The following is a 19,134-nucleotide window of genomic DNA, read 5'->3' on the forward strand; positions in this document are numbered from 1 at the left end:
TGGGCCCCCAACTCACCAGATCTGAATCCACTTGAACACATCTGGTATGTGATCGAACATGGTGTCAGAGCTCATCACCACCCCCTCCCCAGAATTTACGGGAATTAGGTGAGTTGTGTGTGCGTATGCAGTGCCGTATCTCCAGCAATCTACCAAGGTCTCATTGCTTCCATGCTATGAGGCATTGCTGCTGTTATCTGTGCTGAAAGTGGATGTTAGGTAGGTGGTCATAATGTTCTGGGTGATCAGGGCATATCATGTACTAGCATGTGACAATAGCCTGTCTGATAATAGTATATATGTCAAAATTGTCCAATAATACATTATTTAATGAAGAGGCAGCCTTACTGCAAGAGACTACATTTTAAAATGCAGGAATTTACTAAAAGGTGAGCATTGCAAAGGGTATAGTCTGACAGATCTATTGCAGTGCTTTCCATCTGAACAATTACAGCACTCCAACATGGCAGCAGTACCATGATGTATCACAGTGTAGGGTGCATGGTACAGTTACTTGTAGCTGTCAAAAGCACAGCTGTGGCATTCTGCAAGGGCCAGGTGAGAGGCACACACGTATCAATACCAGATTTTGGTGCAACTGGCACTTCCAACATACTAGTTATGTGAGTACATGTGATGCCAGTATTTGATGTGTGTTACTTATCTTATGATATCATTTAAGATATATAGAAGAATTAATGATACTTTATTTTAAAGAATATGGTACACTACACTTTTTGAAACCACATATTTACTAGTACTATGTAAATATACAGTGTTGCTATTAGGGTCAAGAATATGGCAGCAGAAAAATCTTGGAAATCAACCTAGGCTAATACATACAGATAGGGGTGTCAGATAAAAGAGATTGCTGAGACATATCTTCTGATGTTCTTACCTTTGTCAGCAACATCATATGCTAATGAGAAAATAAATTTTATTACAATTTAATGAACAATCTCTTTCATTAATGAAAGATGTCAGCTACATGTTATAACATTGTGGCAGCTGCTAGGTAACTATCATACACGCTACACATTATTTACAGAATATACATTTTATATAATTTTGTTAGGTTACTTTCAACCAACAAATGTTTTGATAATTAAAATTGCTCTTAGAATGACATGCCACTTTATCTGTCAGTAATAACTTTTCATCAATGCTAATAATTTAGGCAAATTATGTAATAATACAAATTATATTTTTATTAGTTATTATAAACCAACAAGTAGTTGCAGCCTATGAGTAAATAAGGACCAGCCTGAACCAGACGAGGGACTCAGTTTTCAACTATGCCAGAAGTGGGAGCTGCATTATTCTGCATGGCATTTTGGACACACATTTCTGTTGTGACTCAGTGTTATTCACAGTCATGCTCTCAGTGTTTGTGAAAATGTCACAGTTGAGTCACTCTACATGGTGATTTCAAGAATTGTGGGTGCTGGTTGCATGTTGAGTCCCTTTACATAATCAAACTTATTTGTCAAATTCACATTTATCTATCCATGGACTTGTCAAACAAGCTTGTACCCAATCCAACAAGTTTGTCACTTTAACCTAATTTCTGAAGTGGACACTGTTCATGTACACATACACTAGTGATATGGCACCAAATGCAGATAAAGCACTTCAAGCATTCTCTCTGGCAATGTGTTTAAAGAAGGAGCAAACAAGACACTGATCAAGTGAATGGCTTCAAATGAGAGAGAAATAGAGCTGTGAAACACTTATCACAGGAAATAATTACATCAGCTTTCCCTGAATGGAAAGTAAAACTTTTAATAACTTCTTTAGAGTTACTTCAATCTAAAGTTGAGAAAGAAGTTACAAATATACAAAAATGTATTCTTTTTGCTCGGTCCTCTAATGACCGGTCATTGAAATATGACAGTGTGGGTGTATATAGCCTAAACCATCCATGGAAGTACCTGAGGGCTTCAATTTCTTAAAATTTTTATTGATGCATCACTTGTACATTGTGCATACAATACTGATTTTCTTCCTAACCTCTTCCTGCATAATTATGGCTGGGAAAGGTGTGACAAATCTACCAATTTGGTAACTGCTAGTGCTATTTTGTTTTTATTGTTCATCATAATTTCTGTTGTTGCATGGAAACTCATGATACAGTGAGATAAATTGTAATAAAACTTTTCACTAAACATATATGATGAAACATCAATACAAACAATGTCTGCCATTTTGTCAAATTTCCTGTCACTCAAAATGTTTCTCAAACATGGTACATATTTGATAAACATGTCAAACAGCACCATACACATCCAGATCTTTGAGAAACCTATCAAAGTTTGACAACTTGTTTGATCATGTATGAGAATCTTTAGAAGTTTTCATGAGTTAGCTGCAGTAGAAATTTGTATTTATTTGTGACTTGACAAACAGTTGCATTTTGTATTTATTTGTGGCTAGTGCTTCACTCTGGACTTGTAATTCTTTGAGTTTGCTACAATTGGGATCTATGTTTATTTCATGGTGCAACTAACAGTTAGGAAATTATTTATTCTTTGGGTCCAGAACACTGATTTACTTGGGCCATCAGTGCTCAAAACTTAGAAATTTCACAGCATTATCTACACTGTATGGATGCTCATGAAGGTTTAACATTTGTTTTAAGCTCAATTGGTGCACCATTTTGCTGTTGACACCAGTTCCTGCACACAGTAGGCATCAGTGAAGAGTGTTACTGAAACCTCATTAAATAAGCTTTTAGTTTAAATATAGATAATAGCATAAACTGTAGTTTGGTTGCAATTCATTTCAGGTATATATTAGAGGAATATTTTGTTATTATCAACTAGGCACATTCAGCAATATAAACTAAACTAACTCTGTCTGAACAGGCCTTGGAAAGCCCAATGGCACCAACCAACTGCTGTGTCACCCTCAGCCATAGGCGTCACTGGATGTGGATATTAAGGGGCATGTGGTCAGCGCACCACTCTCCCAGCCGTTATGTCAGTTTACGAGACCAGAGCCACTACTTTTAAATCAAGTAGATCCTCAGTTTGTCTCACAAGGGCTCATTGCATCCCGCTTGCCAACAATGCTCGGCAGACTGGATGGTCGCCCATTCAAGTGCTAGCCTAGCCCAAAAGTGCTCAACTTCGCTGATCTGATGGGAACCGGTGTTACCACTGTGGCAAGGCTGCCGGCTGTTCAGCAGCATACTCTGATTAAAATTACTCTGTGACTGACAGATTGTGGCTGTCAGGGGCAGTGTTGCCAAGGTGCAGGCATCCATGCTTCACAAGCTGCTGCATGTACCTACTAAACAGGCAATACAGTGAGCATATGATGCTCAAGAAAGAACAATGATTAGCTGGTGGCTGGACCCTACCACTTGACTTGCAGAAAAGTCAGTTACAAAGTCATTTTAATTGGAATATAGTACTAGTACTGTATTGCCACATTGATAACACAGTTATTGCGGGTGTAAAATTAGTATCACCAAATTGTTGTTTTTATTCAGTACACATAATATGAGGTATTACCCTGAACTGATGTGGCAAAAGGTCTGAGAATGTTTTATGCTTCACTGCAGAGATTTATGTCTACTGAAAGGGTGACTGTTATTCAACAATCAACATTATTTCTATTAATTAGCCATAAACCAGCAGTGACATACAAACAAATAGTTTGAAGTGGAAATAAATTTAATGCAAATAGGCCAGAAATGCTGTAGGCTACAGCAATCTTCCTCAGATTTGACTACTCTCTTTTTCCATTAACAACTGCTTTTGAGATCTCTCAAATGCAAAAGTTAGATGAGAAATTTTATTTCATTGTATATATCTTTTTGTAACACTTTCAGTGTAGATTTTCATTAGGAAAGGCAAGGATTAATTTCAACAAAAGTGACTATCAATATCAAAATGTGATGTGCCTCTGAGATAGTTACATTTAACACAAATAAACACTTCTCAAAAACTGAAACTACACAACATGCAAGACTGTAGAAACCTCCACTCTGTTACAAAAGTTCCAAAACTATGTGCATGACTCATTCATTCATCACACTTTGAAGATCCCATAACAAAGAAATACTCTCTAGGTTGTGGAATGAGCCAAGATAAATGAACCATATTAAATTTTTTTTTTAAATTATCATTGAACTACCACAGGACTACACCGTTTGTGATTGCTCAAGCAAAATCTACCACTAAAATTAAGAGCAAATCTGTTAGATTGAAAAATGTTGCTGCTTCATCAGTTGTATTAAACAGCTTTTGTTTCTCCCCTAGGGCTAGTTTAATGTCTACATCACTAAACAGATATTTGATACAGAACATAAGTCAAGGTTGTGCCATTAGAAGAGAAGCCTGTTAACATAAAAATGCGAGACATGGATCTAAAAAGAATCTTCAGTCCCTGAATATACACAGCCCAGTCATATTAATATGACCACCATCTATGTTTGAGGTCAACATGTGATAAACCACTCACAGACAGCAGGGGGCAATGTAAGCAGTGGAGGGTGTATAAAGCATGTCGGGGGTACGTGGGAAACAGTCAGCCATTGTCATAATCCAGAAATGGAATGATTTATATGACACCCAAAAGTACATGACTGCTGGCTTTCATGCCAAGCATGGAAGCATTTCCAAAATGATTGAGTTTATAAAGTGTTTGCATGGTGTCATAATTAAAGTATACTGTGCATAGCAAGATGGCACTATCCAAAACTGGCAAAGAGGCAACTATGGTGCACCGCAGTCAATAGAGAACAACAGCGAATGATGGCTATGGAGCTGTATACAGGTATGTAGATATGCAACGTTTGAGCAACTGACAGCCCAGATGAACCACAAAGCTACCAAAAGTGTCTCCTCAATGACTCTTCGGCAAATGTTGTTGCATATAGGTTTCCACAGCAGGTATCTGGCTCATGCACCCATGCTGACTGCTGTTTATCAGTGACAAAAGCTGAAGTTTGCATGCCAGTACCACAACTAGATGTTCACTGAGTGGTGAGCCAGTGTTATCTTCTGGGGAGTATTACGGTGGCATAATGGATCAACACAAGTATGCATCTACGCTTGGAGACCATCTCCATCCCTACGTGCAGTTTGTTTTTCCTCAGCACAATGGCCATCTACCAACAGTACAATGCAATGTGTAACACAGCCCTTAGTGTATAAGTGTGGTTGGTTCAAAGAGCACCAGGATGAGTTTAGCATAGTCCCCTGGCCACTAAACTCTGCAGATTTAAGCCCTATCAAGAATCTGTGTGACCACCTCGATTGGGCTGCTTGTGCCATGGATCCCCAGTGAGAAACCTAGTGCAGCTGGCCACAGCACTAGAGTTGACATGGCTCCACATCAGTGTTGGTACATTCCAGAATCTCATTACCTCTCTTCCTGCACATCTCATAGCAGTCCACACTGAAAAATGTGATTGTTCAGACTTTTTGACAGGTAGTCACTAGTGTGACTGGGCAGTGTAAATAATCATACACTGAAATTATTTTGATGTGTTGTATTGAAAGTGTGTAAATCATATCTCACATGAAATGGATTCTTGTGTAAATTATAGTTCAGAAGAAATGGACTCTTGCTGTTAGCAACAAACACAATTAAGGAATAAATATTGTAGAAAGTAAGTGTTATAGCTCCAAGACTACTGAAGAAACCTCTGCAAGATCTGCTGACATGTACTTTTACACATCTCTTACTTATTGGTTTTGACGAAGAAATACTTTGCTTATTTTTGATATAATTCCCTAAAAGACAACTTCATAAAGAAACAGAGAGTGAAAATTTAGCTGTAAAATATAAGCCAGCTCTGACCTTCTCATTGATAAAAGAAGAGACACTTCTAAGGGCAAAATATGCTAAAATAAACTTCTTATTTATGTATGGACTCTACATTGCCATCCAGTTCTACCTGAATTAATTATACACATACTGTTGTTACTGAAGATTTTCTGGCATTGAGCACTATTCAGCTGCAGAATGAGTTATTATTTAAATTCTGAAATCACTATTTTCACTTAATTATAGATTGCTTTAGGTTATAATGTGGAGGAATAATAAATTATGGCAAAGAATACTACAGATCTCTCTTCCCCTCCCCCCCCCCCCTCCCTCTCTCAATGTAAACAGCCTTCTTTAAGTAATTAATTAGGTAAGTTTAAAGTAATATTAACAGCTTGTATGTGTTAACAAATGTGATTTAACTGATTTAACTACACATGAAGTACTTCTTTTTGACTCACCATTGGTTTGAGAATAGATTCTTGAACAAAACATAGTACATATAAGAAGGATGTAATGCAGATGACAGCTGAAGTCATGTAAACACCAATGTACCCTGATGCATCAAAAAGTGGTGTGACCCCAGCATTACCAAAGAGTAGGCTCATATATATACAAGCATCAAGCATACCAAGCCTGTAAACAGAAAAGCTGTTCATATTCACAATACAGCTGAGAACTAATGTAATATTAACTTGCACAAAGCCTTTCCATTTCTGTTGTGATTTCTAAAACAAATTTGCAATATTTTGTTGTAAACTTAGATTTGTCATTGTCTGTGTACAGGACTTTAGAATGGATGCCCTGATGTAAGAAATGTCATACTATGAAAGATTCTACTGAAGTGCTTTGCCAGTTCCTTCCTATTACCATTTATTCAAAATAAATTTATTGAATGTGAATATCTAGGCATTGACTGTTTTAGGTATAGACATATTACCTGTTAGTGACATAAAATTTTTGCCAGTCCGGGACTCAAACCCAGATTTCTTGCCTATCATGACTAAGCATCTTAATCATCCATGCACACCTCCCAGACTGGCCCAAACTTCCATATGTAATCTACATCACTACACCACTACATACTATACCATAGTTTGGGACTGCTCATGACAGGCAGGAAGTCTGGCTTCAAGTACCAATCCGGCACAAGTTTTCATAAGCTACTAATAGGCTGTGCATCTATGCTTAACACAGCTGATGCCCAGACATCTGCAAATTTATTTTGAATTAATTTAGGATAGTTATCAATTATCATTCCTGTCTGTTTGTCCAGACATACACACAAATGTTATCAGTATTATGAAAGGGATAGTTGCTACTCACCATGGTGAGTAAATATAATCATTTAGTTTTTTCACTCTAAATTAGTGACTCTGTATCCAGTACATTTAATTGTAGTTGTAGAAGACTGCAAAGTATTAGTCTAAGACCAGACGGAATGTCCCCACAGATAAGAAACTCAAAATTGTAGTGGTCAGCCACTGAAGCATTCAAAACCAAGTCCCAAAGTTTGAAACTTTCCTAAAAAGCAGTGAGACTCATATAACATTAGGTACAGAAAGCTGGTTAAAATCCAGATGGAAGATCAGTGAATTTTTTGGGCAAATCTAAGTTTGTATTGAAATAATAAGCCAACAGAAAATGGAGCTTATATATTTGTCAAAGTAGACAGGAGACTCAAATCCAAAAAGACAGAAATTGAAGCTGCATGTGAGGTTTCTCAGCAAAACACACTATCAAGGGTGTATATAAACTTATAACTTGGTCCTTCCAATGATCAACAGACTCATCCCAAGATTAACTGGAAACTTTAGAGAAACCACCAGCTTACTAATCATAACGCCATCACTGAAGGAAAGATTTAGATAGTTTATTAAGTGCCCGGCAAGACAAGGCAACCTCTAAAACAATATTAAATGCTTCCTCTGAAATCTACTTAAAGAAAGCAATTCAGATACCCACTCATGACAGTAATACATTAGATGTAATAGCAATAAATAGACCTAATTGCTTTGAGGATTCTCATACTGAAATTGGTAGCAGTCACTATAAGGCAGGTTTTATAACTATGATAACAAAAGTAAAAAGGATAAGTTAACTAAAACATGTTGAAGGTGGATCAAGCCACAGAGTGTCATATCTCGGAGAGGTAACAGTAGCCTTTTTCTCTGGCTAGGAGCACTACAGGGACTGTGGCTCACATTTAGAATAATAGTTGATTATACACAGGAGGTACCCTCCATGGTATACAGTCAGTACAAAGAAACTTTTAAGAAAACAGTGACTAATGCATATTAGATGTAAATCAAAGCACAGGGCTGTAGATAGAGAAATTCTGAAGCAAACATTTGGCTACCAAATGAGCGATAAATGAAGCTTTCAATGACTACTTTAGCAGAATCTTACTGAAAGATCTCTCACAAAACCCAAAACAATTCTGGTGATACATAAAGGCTGTCATGGTCCTGAAGTTCAGTGTGCAGACACTAATCGATGTCACAAAAACCAAACTGCAGGTAATAAAGCAGCAATATACATACTAAACACTCCTTTCTAAGCTACAAGAGTTGTTGTTGTGATATTCAGTCCAAAGACTGGTTCCATGCAGCTCCCCATGCTACTCTATCCTGTGTAAGACTCTTCATCTTGAAGTGACTACCTACTGCAACCAAAGTCCCAGTGAATATGCTTACTGTATTCATCTCTTGGTCTCCCACAATGATTTTTACCCTCCACGCTTCCCTCCAGTGAAAAATTGGTGATCCCTTGATGCCTCAGAATGTGTCCTATCAACCAATCCCTTGTTTTAGTCAGGTTGTACTACAAATTTCCTAATCTAATCCGATCAGTATCACATGATTTAATTCAACTACATTTCATTATCCTCATTTTGCTTTTGTTGATGTTCATCTTATATCCTCCTTTCAAGTTACTGTCCATTCCATTCAACTGCTCTTCCAAGTCCTTTGCTGTCTCTGACAGAATTACAATGTCATCAGAAAACCTCAAAGTTTTTACTTCTTCTCTCTGGACTTTAATTCCTACTCCAAATTTTTCTTTTGTTTCCTTCAGTGACTGCTCAATATACAGATTCAATAACATTGGGGATAAGCTCTCACTCCCTTCTCAACCACTGGTTCCTTCTCATGCCTCTTGACTCTTACAGCTGCTATCTGGTTTCAGTATGAATTGTAATAGCCTGTCGCTCCCTGTATTATAGCCCTGCCACCTTTAGAATTTGAAAGAGATTATTCCAGTCAACATAGTCAAAAGCTTTCTGTAAGTCTACAAATACTACAAACATATGTTTGGCTTTCCTTAACCTATTTCTATGAGAAAATGTAGGGTCAGTATTGTCCCGCATCTTCCTACATTTCTGTGGAATCGAAACTGATATTCCTCAAGGTTCCCAAGGATTTCTAGTAGCCCAGGTCTTTTTACCTACTTGATGCTTTTTATCTGCTCCATGCTGCCTTTGCTATTTAATCTCTAAAAGCTACCCTTCATTCTTCTATTGTATTCCTTTCCCTTGTAATGAATCATCCCCCTCTAACATTACCTTTTTTTATACACTCCTGGAAACTGAAATAAGAACACCGTGAATTCATTGTCCCAGGAAGGGGAAACTTTATTGACACATTCCTGGGGTCAGATACATCACATGATCACACTGACAGAACCACAGGCACATAGACACAGGCAACAGAGCATGCACAATGTCGGCACTAGTACAGTGTATATCCACCTTTCGCAGCAATGCTGTGGAACGGCTTGCCATGCCATTTCCACCTGGCGCCTCAGTTGGACCAGCATTCGTGCTGGACGTGCAGACCGCGTGAGACGACACTTCATCCAGTCCCAAACACGCTCAATGGGGGACAGATCCGGAGATCTTGCTGGCCAGGGTAGTTGACTTACACCTTCTAGAGCACGTTGGGTGGCACGGTATACATGCGGACGTGCATTGTCCTGTTGGAACAGCAAGTTCCCTTGCCGGTCTAGGAATGGTAGAACAATGGGTTCGATGACGGTTTGGATGTACCGTGCACTATTCAGTGTCCCCTCGACGATCACCAGAGGTGTACGGCCAGTGTAGGAGATCGCTCCCCACACAATGATGCCGGGTGTTGGCCCTGTGTGCCTCGGTAGTATGCAGTCCTGATTGTGGCGCTCACCTGCACGGCGCCAAACACGCATACGACCATCATTGGCACCAAGGCAGAAGCGACTCTCATCGCTGAAGACGACACGTCTCCATTCGTCCCTCCATTCACGCCTGTCGCGACACCACTGGAGGCGGGCTGCACGATGTTGGGGCCTGAGCGGAAGACGGCCTAACGGTGTGCGGGACCATAGCCCAGCTTCATGGAGACGGTTGCGAATGGTCCTCGCCGATACCCCAGGAGCAACAGTGTCCCTAATTTGCTGGGAAGTGGTGGTGCGGTCCCCTACGGCACTGCGTAGGATCCTACGGTCTTGGCGTGCATCCGTGCGTTGCTGCGGTCCGGTCCCAGGTCGACGGGCACGTGCACCATCCGCCGACCACTGGTGACAACATCGATGTACTGTGGAGGCCTCACGCCCCACGTGTTGAGCAATTCGGCGGTACGTCCACTCGGCCTCCCGCATGCCCACTATACGCCCTCGCTCAAAGTCCGTCAACTGCACATACGGTTCACGTCCACACTGTCGCGACATGCTACCAGTGTTAAAGACTGCGATGGAGCTCCGTATGCCACGGCAAACTGGCTGACACTGACGGCGGCGGTGCACAAATGCTGCGCAGCTAGCGCCATTCGACGGCCAACACCGGGGTTCCTGGTGTGTCCGCTGTGCCGTGCGTGTGATCATTGCTTGTACAGCCCTCTCGCAGTGTCCGGAGCAAGTATGGTGGGTCTAACACACCGGTGTCAATGTGTTCTTTTTTCCATTTCCAGGAGTGTATATAGAGATAACTGATACCATGCAAACTATTGATTATTGCATAGGTTAAAATTATCACAGGTGTTTCACTAAAAGAATTCATATGTTTTGGATATGCTGTATTATATTTCAGGCTAAAATTTATAAAAAAGAAATTGATGTGTTACAATCGATATGTACAAACAGTTAAAATTACTCTTATTTTAAAAATAATTGAAATTACAAAATTTGTGACAAACTTAAAATTCATATTATTAATCGTACAATCTAATACTAATTATAATAATTTGTTTCTGGATTTATTTATGATGTAATGATATAATTTGTTAAAGGCTTTTCTCCTGTCAAGAAAGTTTGTAAGCTCTTTTACTTTGTAAACTCTTTGGAAATTGTGAGTACTGCGGAATTTAAGTAGTGGTGGGCATGACTCTGATGGAAACGCACATATTTTACTAAACTTGTCAACAACAATGTAATTAATGGTTTTTTGAATGAGGAAATTGTACAGTCAGTGTGATTTAGAAGAATAGGATAAAATAATAATATATTCATTCATAGCAACAAGCAACTCTTCAACAGTTATTTGTCATCAAGAACATAAGAAATCAAAATTTTCAACTATAAGGATATACTCCTAGACAAGACTTTGAGCCATTGACAACGAGATAATCAAGGTAAGTAAAAAGTTCTACTTTTGTACATCTTTCCCCTCCAAAATAGTTTGAAACTTTTGTAAATAACAGAGAAATATAATGGTGATGTGTGGGAGGGGAAGATCACACCCTGTTCTTATCCATAGATTCTTAATGCTCCCTCTGAAACCCTCTGCAACAGTTTATCCAGGTCCCATCTCCTTAAATTCCTACTTTTTCGCAGTTCCTTTAATTTTCATTTACAGTTCACAACCAATAAATTGTGGTTTTAATCTGCACTTCATAACCAATAAAGTGTGGTCAGAATCCACATCTGCTACTGGAAATGTCTTCCAATTTAAAATCTGGGTCCTAAATCTCTGTCTAACCATTATGTAATCAATCTGAAACCTTCCAGTGTCTCCATGCCTCTTCAACGTATACAGACTTCTCTCGTGATTCTTAAACCAAGTGTCAGCTTTGATTAAATTATGCTCTGTGCAAGATTCTACCAGGTGGTTTTCTCTTTCATTCCGTTCTCTCAGTCCCATTCCCTACTGCTTTTCCTTCTCTTTCTTTCTGTATTATTGAATTCCAGTCTCCCATGACTATTAAATTTTCAGCTCCCTTAACCAACTGAATAATTTCTTTTATCTCATCACATGTTCCTCAATCTCCTCCTCATCTACGGAACTAGTTGGCATATAAACTTGTACCACTGTGGTGGGTGTAGGCTTCATTTATATCTTGGCTACAATAAAGCATTCACTATGCTGTCCATAATAGCCTATCCATTCCTGCATTACCCCTATTTGATTTTGTATTTATAATCATGTATGCACATGATCATAAATACTGTTACTCCTGCCACCGAATTTCACTAACTTCCACTGTACCTAACTTTAATCTATCCAGTTCCTTTTTTAAATTTTCTAACCTACCTGCCTGATTAAGGGATCTGACATTCCACACTCCAATCTGTGGAATGCCAGTTTTCTGTTTCTCCTAATGACAACATCCTCCTCAGTAGTCACCACCCACAAATCCAAATGGGGGACTGTTATACTTCCAGAATATTTTAACGAAGAGGATGCCATCATCAGTTAACCATACAGAAGAGCTGCATGCCCTTGAGGAGAATTATGGCTGTAGTACACCTTGCTTTCAGGTGTTTGCAGAACCAGCACAGTAAGGCTGTTTCGGTTGTTGTTCCAAGTCTAGATCAGTCAATCATCCAGACGGTTGCCCCTGAAACTGCTGAAAAGGCTGCTGCACCTCTTCGGGAACCACATGTTTGTCTGGCCTCTGAACAGATACAGATACCCTTCCATTGTTGTTGCACCTACGGTAAGGCTCTCTGTATCATTGAGGCATGCAAGCATCCCCACCAATGGCAAGGTCCATGGTTCATTATTTTGATATAATTTTCTGAGAATTCAAAACTGCAGCCTTTTCGTAGAAAAACAGGTTTAAAAATGTTTGGGAGATTGTTGAACTTGAAAATACATTGTATTCCATACTACATTGAATATGGCGGATGAAAAAAAGAGGAACATTTGTTCATTCTAGAAAACTAAGTTCATAAAGGATTTTAAAGTTAATTTTTTAAAAGTTTTGTTCACTATTTTTAGAATTTTTTTGAAAAGAAATAATTATTTATTGTACAATAAATCATCAACTATTTTCACTCACTAAAATAAGTACAACTAGGTACATATAGATTAAATAGATGAGTAGAAAAAGTACAGCACTTCTGGCTCCAGTTTGAAATGTTAAACCATTCTGTTTTCATTTTTGTGGCTTCAGTGTTGCTTACTGATTCTCATAAAGTTCCATATGGGGATACACACTATTCTCAACGGAGTCCAGTGTGACTTACACTACTGATGTCATTAAACAAAACCTAAGTTGAAGCAAGGCCCCGGGAGTAGACAACCTTCCATTAGAACTACTAATAGCCTTGACCAAACGCTACCATCTGGTGCAATATGTATGAGTTAGGCAAAATACCTTCAGACTTCAAGAGAAATATAACAATTCTAACCCCAAAGAAAGCAGGTGTTGACAGGTGTGAAATTATCGAACTATGAGTTTAATAAGTTAAGGCTGAAAATACTGAAAAGAATTCTTTACAGATGAATGGAAAAATGGGTACAAGGCGATCTTGGAGAAGATCTGTTTGGAACACATGAGGCAATACTGACCCTGTGATTTATCTTAGAGAAAACTTTTGATAATGCTGACTGGAATACCCTCTTTCAAATTCTGAAGGTGGCAGGGTAAAATACAGAGAGCAAAAGACTAGTTACAATATGTACAGAAACCAGATAGCTGTTATAAGACTTGAGGGGCATGAAAGGGAAGCAGAAGTTGGGATATAAAGGGTGTCCATAAATTTCCATAACAAAGTTCTAGAACATGTAGAGGGGACTGAGTAGACAAAATTTTGAACTGTAACCTAACACCAGATGGGCTGATGTCATTTGATGTTCATCTTACCTCTCTGACCTGTTTTAGCCTTATTCATGTGTCTGTGACTGTTTAATGACATCAATAGTGTAAGTCACACTGGGCTCCATTGAGAATAGTGTGTATCCCCACATGCAACTTTATGAGAATCAGCAAGCAACACTGAAGCCACAATAATGAAGTACAGAATAGATTAACATTGCAAACTGGAACCAGAAGTGCTGTACTTTTTCTACTCACCTATTTAATCTATATGTACTTATTTGTACTTATTTTAGTGAGCGTAAATAGTTGATGATTTATTGTACAAAAAATAATTATTTCTTTTCAAAAAAATTCTAAAAATAGTGAACAAAATTTTAAAAAATTGTTAGGGCAACATGATGGATTATACACTTGCAGTATACACTGACATGATCCTTCTGTAGGATGAAGCACACAGTAACAGAAGAGCTGCTTGTTGCCTTTATCAAGATCATTATCTACAACATGTGACTACATTTGATACTCTTTTCACCTCAATTACACAATGGCTTTGAGGAAGGGGTACCTTCACTGTCAGCAGGCATGACTGTGGTACTCAAGGGAGGCACCGAATGTCCGAAGTGGAAGAGTCTATGCTGCATCACATTGAAGGGAACCCATCAACGAGTACACAAGCAGTTTCTTTGTTTATTAATGAGTGGAAATGTAAAACAAGTGATGTACTGGATCACACCTAACATAAGAGGCATTCAAATGAAATCCAGTCACTAGTGTAAAGTAACGGTAACAATTTTATTAACTCAAAACTGTAGTTATACACATTAAACATACTCAAAAATAGTCACCAAAACTGATTGCACATTTTTCCCAGTGTGACACTAGCCCGTTGATTCCATCCTTGAAGAAGCTAGTAGGCTGCTGTTGGATCCAGACCTGAACCCAGTCACAAACTTTGTTGTCTGTTGAGAATCGATGTCCGTGAATAGCTTGTTTTAGAGGTCCAAACAAATGAAAGTCACACAATGAAAGGTCAGGACTGAATGGTGGATGTTCCAACATTACCCAGAAAAACTGTTGCAATGTTGTCTTCACCACATTGGCCGTTTGTGGGTGGGCCTTATCATGCAGGTGGATAATGCCATTGGACAACATGCCTCGGCGTTTCGACTTGATGGCTCGTCCAAGATTCCGTAAAGCGGCTTGGTTATGCTGGGCATTGATGGTGGTTCCCCATTCTAGGAACTTGACAGCAGTGGGCCCTTTTGGTCAAAAAAGGACATCATGACCTTACCAGAACTGGTGTGCATGGCCCTTGATTTATTTGGAGGTGGTGAAGTACGTTTCCACTGCTTGCTCTGATGCTTGCTTTCCGGTTCAAAATGGTGACACGATATTTCATCACCCATGACAATACGTGACAGAAAGCAATATTCCTCCTCACGATAACATAGCAGATGACTCAACAACAGTGCCACTATTAGAGTATAGTGCTGTTCAGTGGTCAGTTGGGAGGGAACCCACTGCAAATAGATTTTTCAAAAGTTCAAATGTTGATGCATTATGGTGTGGGCGGTACCCACGCTAATACCTAGTAACCAATGTATCTCATCCACTGTGATTCTGCAGTTGTCCAAGACTAAAGCATTCACTTCTGCAACCATTTTCGGTGTGATGAAACGATGAGCCTGTCCAGAATGAGCATCATCTTCCAGTGACTTGTGCCTCTCAAGGAATCACTTGCACCATTCCACAACATTCAAATGACCCAGACTGTACTCACCACACACATCATTCATCCATTGATACATTTCATGGCCTCCAACTCCCTTTGCCACCAAAAATCGAATCACTCCTCATTCTTCCTGCTTACTAGCCTGCATGTTCAGTAGTGGACGATAACTTGTGTGACCACCTTCTCTTCAACATGAAATGACATTGGCACTATGAAACATCAAACGGTGCATACACATCAGTCTCTCTACCAGTAGATGGTGCCACTATACCCACAGATACATGGTGCCACCTTAAGTGTAAGCCAAAGGTAGACGTGTTGCCCAGGTTTCATTTGAATGAACCTCATACGTTACTCATTACCAACAGGTTTTCAGGTGGTTGTAGCACGGGAACAGTATGTTTTTGGACATGGGTTCCTATTCAAAATATTATGCACTCATTTCATTCAATACCTAGAAACTTGTAACAGGAATTTCTGAGCACCCTGTAGAAATTAGAGAAAGTGGCATTGAGAAACAGCTAAGACTGCTAAAATGAAACAAGGCTCTGAGGCCTAGTGAAATCCCTGTCAGATTCTATGCAGAATTTGCAATGAGATAGTCACCATTTTAACTACACTACTGGCCATTAAAATTGCTACACCACAAAGATGATGTGCTACAGATGCAAAATTTAACTGACAGGAAGAAGATGCTTTGATATGCAAATGATTAGCTTTTCACAGCATTCACACAAGGTTGGCACCAGTGGCAACACCTACAATGTGCTGACATGAGGAAAGTTTCCATCTGATTTCTCATACACAAACAGCAGTTGACTGATGTTGCCTGGTGAAACGTTGTTGTGATGCCTCATGTAAGGAGGAGAAATGAGTACCATCACATTTCCGACTTTGATAAAGGTTGGATTGAAGCCTATCATGATTGCAGTTTATCGTAGCGTGACATTGCTGCTCGCGTTGGTCAAGATCCAATGACTGTTAGCAGGATATGGAATCGGTGGGTTCAGAAGGGTAATACAGAATGCCGTGCTGGAACCCAACGGCCTCGTATCACTAGCAGTCGAGATGACATGCATCTTATCCGCATGGCTGGAATGGATCGTGCAGCCACGTCTCGATCCCTAAATCAACAGATGGGGACGTTTGCAAGACAACAACCATCTGCACGAACAGTTCGACGACATTTACAGCAGCATTGACTATCAGCTCAGAGACCATGGCTGCGGTTACCCTTGACTCTGCATCACAGACAGGAGTGCCTCCGATGGTGTACTCAACGACGAACCTGGGTGCACCAATGGCAAAACGTCATTTTTTCGGATGAGTCCATGTTCTGTTCACAGCATCATGATGGTCGCATCCGTGTTTGGTGACATCGCGGTGAATGCACATTGGAAGCATGTATTCGTCATCGCCATACTGTCGTATACCCTGGCGTGATGGTATGGGATGCCACTGGTTACACGTCTTGGTCACCTCTTGTTCGTATTGACAGCACTTTGAACAGTGGACATTACATTTCAGATGTGTTATGACTCGTGGCTCTACCCTTCATTCGATCCCTGTGAAAACCTACATTTCAGCAGGATAATGCACGACCGCATGTTGCAAGTCCTGTACGGGCCTTTCTGGATACAGAAAATGTTCGACTGCTGCCCTGGCCAGCTCATTCTCCAGATCTTTCACCAACTGAAAACGTTTGGTCAATGGTGGCCGAGCAACTGGCTTGTCACACTACACCAGTCACTACTCTTGATGAACTGTGGTATCGTGTTGAAGCTGCATGGGGAGCTGTACCTGTACACGCCATCCAAGCTCTGTTTGACTCAATGCCCAGGTGTATCAAGGCCGTTATTATGGCCAGAGGTGGTTGTTCTGGGTAATGATTTCTCATGATCTATGCACCCAAATTGCGTGAATATGTAATCACATGTCAGTTCTAGTATAATATATTTGTCCAACGAATACCCGTTTATCATCTGCATTTCTTCCTGGTGTAGCAATTTTAATGGCCAGTAGTATATAATATGTCCCTTGAACAAAAAACTGTGTCCAATGGTTGTAAGAATGCTCAAGTTGAAGGTGTCTACAAGAAGGGTAGGAGAAGTGGTCCACAAAACTACTGCCTAATATCATTAACATCTATCTAACTGTTGTGAAATCTTAGAACATATTGTGTGTTGAAGCGTAATGAGGCACCTCAAACAGAACAACATTATCTATGGCAACCAGCACGGATTCCAAAACCATCAGTCATACAAAACCATTCTCAGGCTTTTCTCACATGACATCCTGAAAGCCATTAATCAATGCAATTAGGGGGATTCTGTATTTCTTGACATCCAAACAGCAGCTGACATAGTACCAGACCAAGGTTTATTACTGAGAGTACAATCACATGAGGTATCAAATGAAAGTAGTGACTGTACTGGATTTTATGGTAGAGAGAACACAACATGTTATCTTGGATGAGGTATCACTGCTAAAAATAGAAGGAACTTCAGTCATTTACCAGGGAAACTCATTGAGACCCTGTTGTTCATATTGTATATTAATGACTTGGAAGAAAATATTAATAATAACTTCCCACAAAATTGTACTTATAAAGTTTCAGGGACCGGTATTACTTAAAGAATTTAGGAATATGTTGTTCTGCAAGTATCAATCCCATGGAGACCACAAAGACAAGACTGGACTAATTACAGCAATAATAAGGCATTTAAACAGTCATTCTTGACATACTTCAAATATGAATGGAATGAGGTGAAACTCTAATAATTGATACAATGGAAATTACCTTCTCCCATGCACTTCAAAGTGATTTGCAGAATATGTATCTAGACGTAGGTTAACTTTGAGATCAATTCAGTCACTTGAATATATTACTGTTAAATGTAAGCGACTATTGAATTTGCATTTGAGAAAAGAAGAAGAAATCAAAGGAACTCTTTCCAGAAATATACTTTTGAGCAATTAATTTACAAATATCTTTTACTAATCTACAGTACTAACAAAGTAATGGTGACAGTGTGGTATGGGACAGAATTCAAAAAATACTGGATAGGTTGAGAAAATGTGGTCATGAAACTGCAGCTTACAGTTCACAGACTTATGTTACAGGACAGTCCATTCCTGTTCATATTCTGAGAGCATCCCAGATGCGTCCAGTATAGTTGAAGTCAAGAGGCCTTATGGACTGTGCATGTAATCTCACATCTGCACATTACTTAAATCTTTCTTGATACAATTTTGAAGTGATAGGATGTGGTTAAGTACACTGTTCAAAATCAAGAACATGGACATGATATTCCTACAGGCCCCTGTATTATTCACTTGAAAGAAGCAAAGGTAGTCATTCAGTGTACCTATTCAATGTCTGCAATAACTTGCCAAATGAATACATCATCACAGGGCAGAACTGTAGTCTGTTGGTAAGAGTGACATGCTCAACAAAAATGTTCCCACAGATTACATGAAGGGAAGTCTCATAGCATTACTTTTAAATTACCATATTTATTTTTACTGTCTACTATTTTGCTACACCACCTTAAACCTATAAATTTCCTAATTGCCCTCATTCAATTAGATTTTGTTTTAACCATTGTTGAA

The 19,134-nt window shown here is 39.3% G+C and overlaps 1 protein-coding gene across 3 annotated transcripts in view; it reads right to left on the reverse strand.

Annotated features, from left to right (window-relative positions):
• The window catches only part of LOC126284428 (proton-coupled folate transporter-like), a 156,416-nt gene that overhangs the window by 74,230 nt on the left and 63,052 nt on the right, over window positions 1-19,134 (reverse strand). For all 3 annotated transcript variants that reach the window (XM_049983346.1, XM_049983347.1, XM_049983345.1), the window contains one exon: window positions 6,240-6,414. In XM_049983346.1, the coding sequence (XP_049839303.1) occupies window positions 6,240-6,414 (175 nt within the window). The remainder of the gene's footprint in view (window positions 1-6,239; window positions 6,415-19,134) is intronic.

This window comes from Schistocerca gregaria, chromosome 8 (genome assembly GCF_023897955.1).
Source record: "Schistocerca gregaria isolate iqSchGreg1 chromosome 8, iqSchGreg1.2, whole genome shotgun sequence".
In the NCBI taxonomy this organism is placed as follows: domain Eukaryota; kingdom Metazoa; phylum Arthropoda; class Insecta; order Orthoptera; family Acrididae; genus Schistocerca; species Schistocerca gregaria.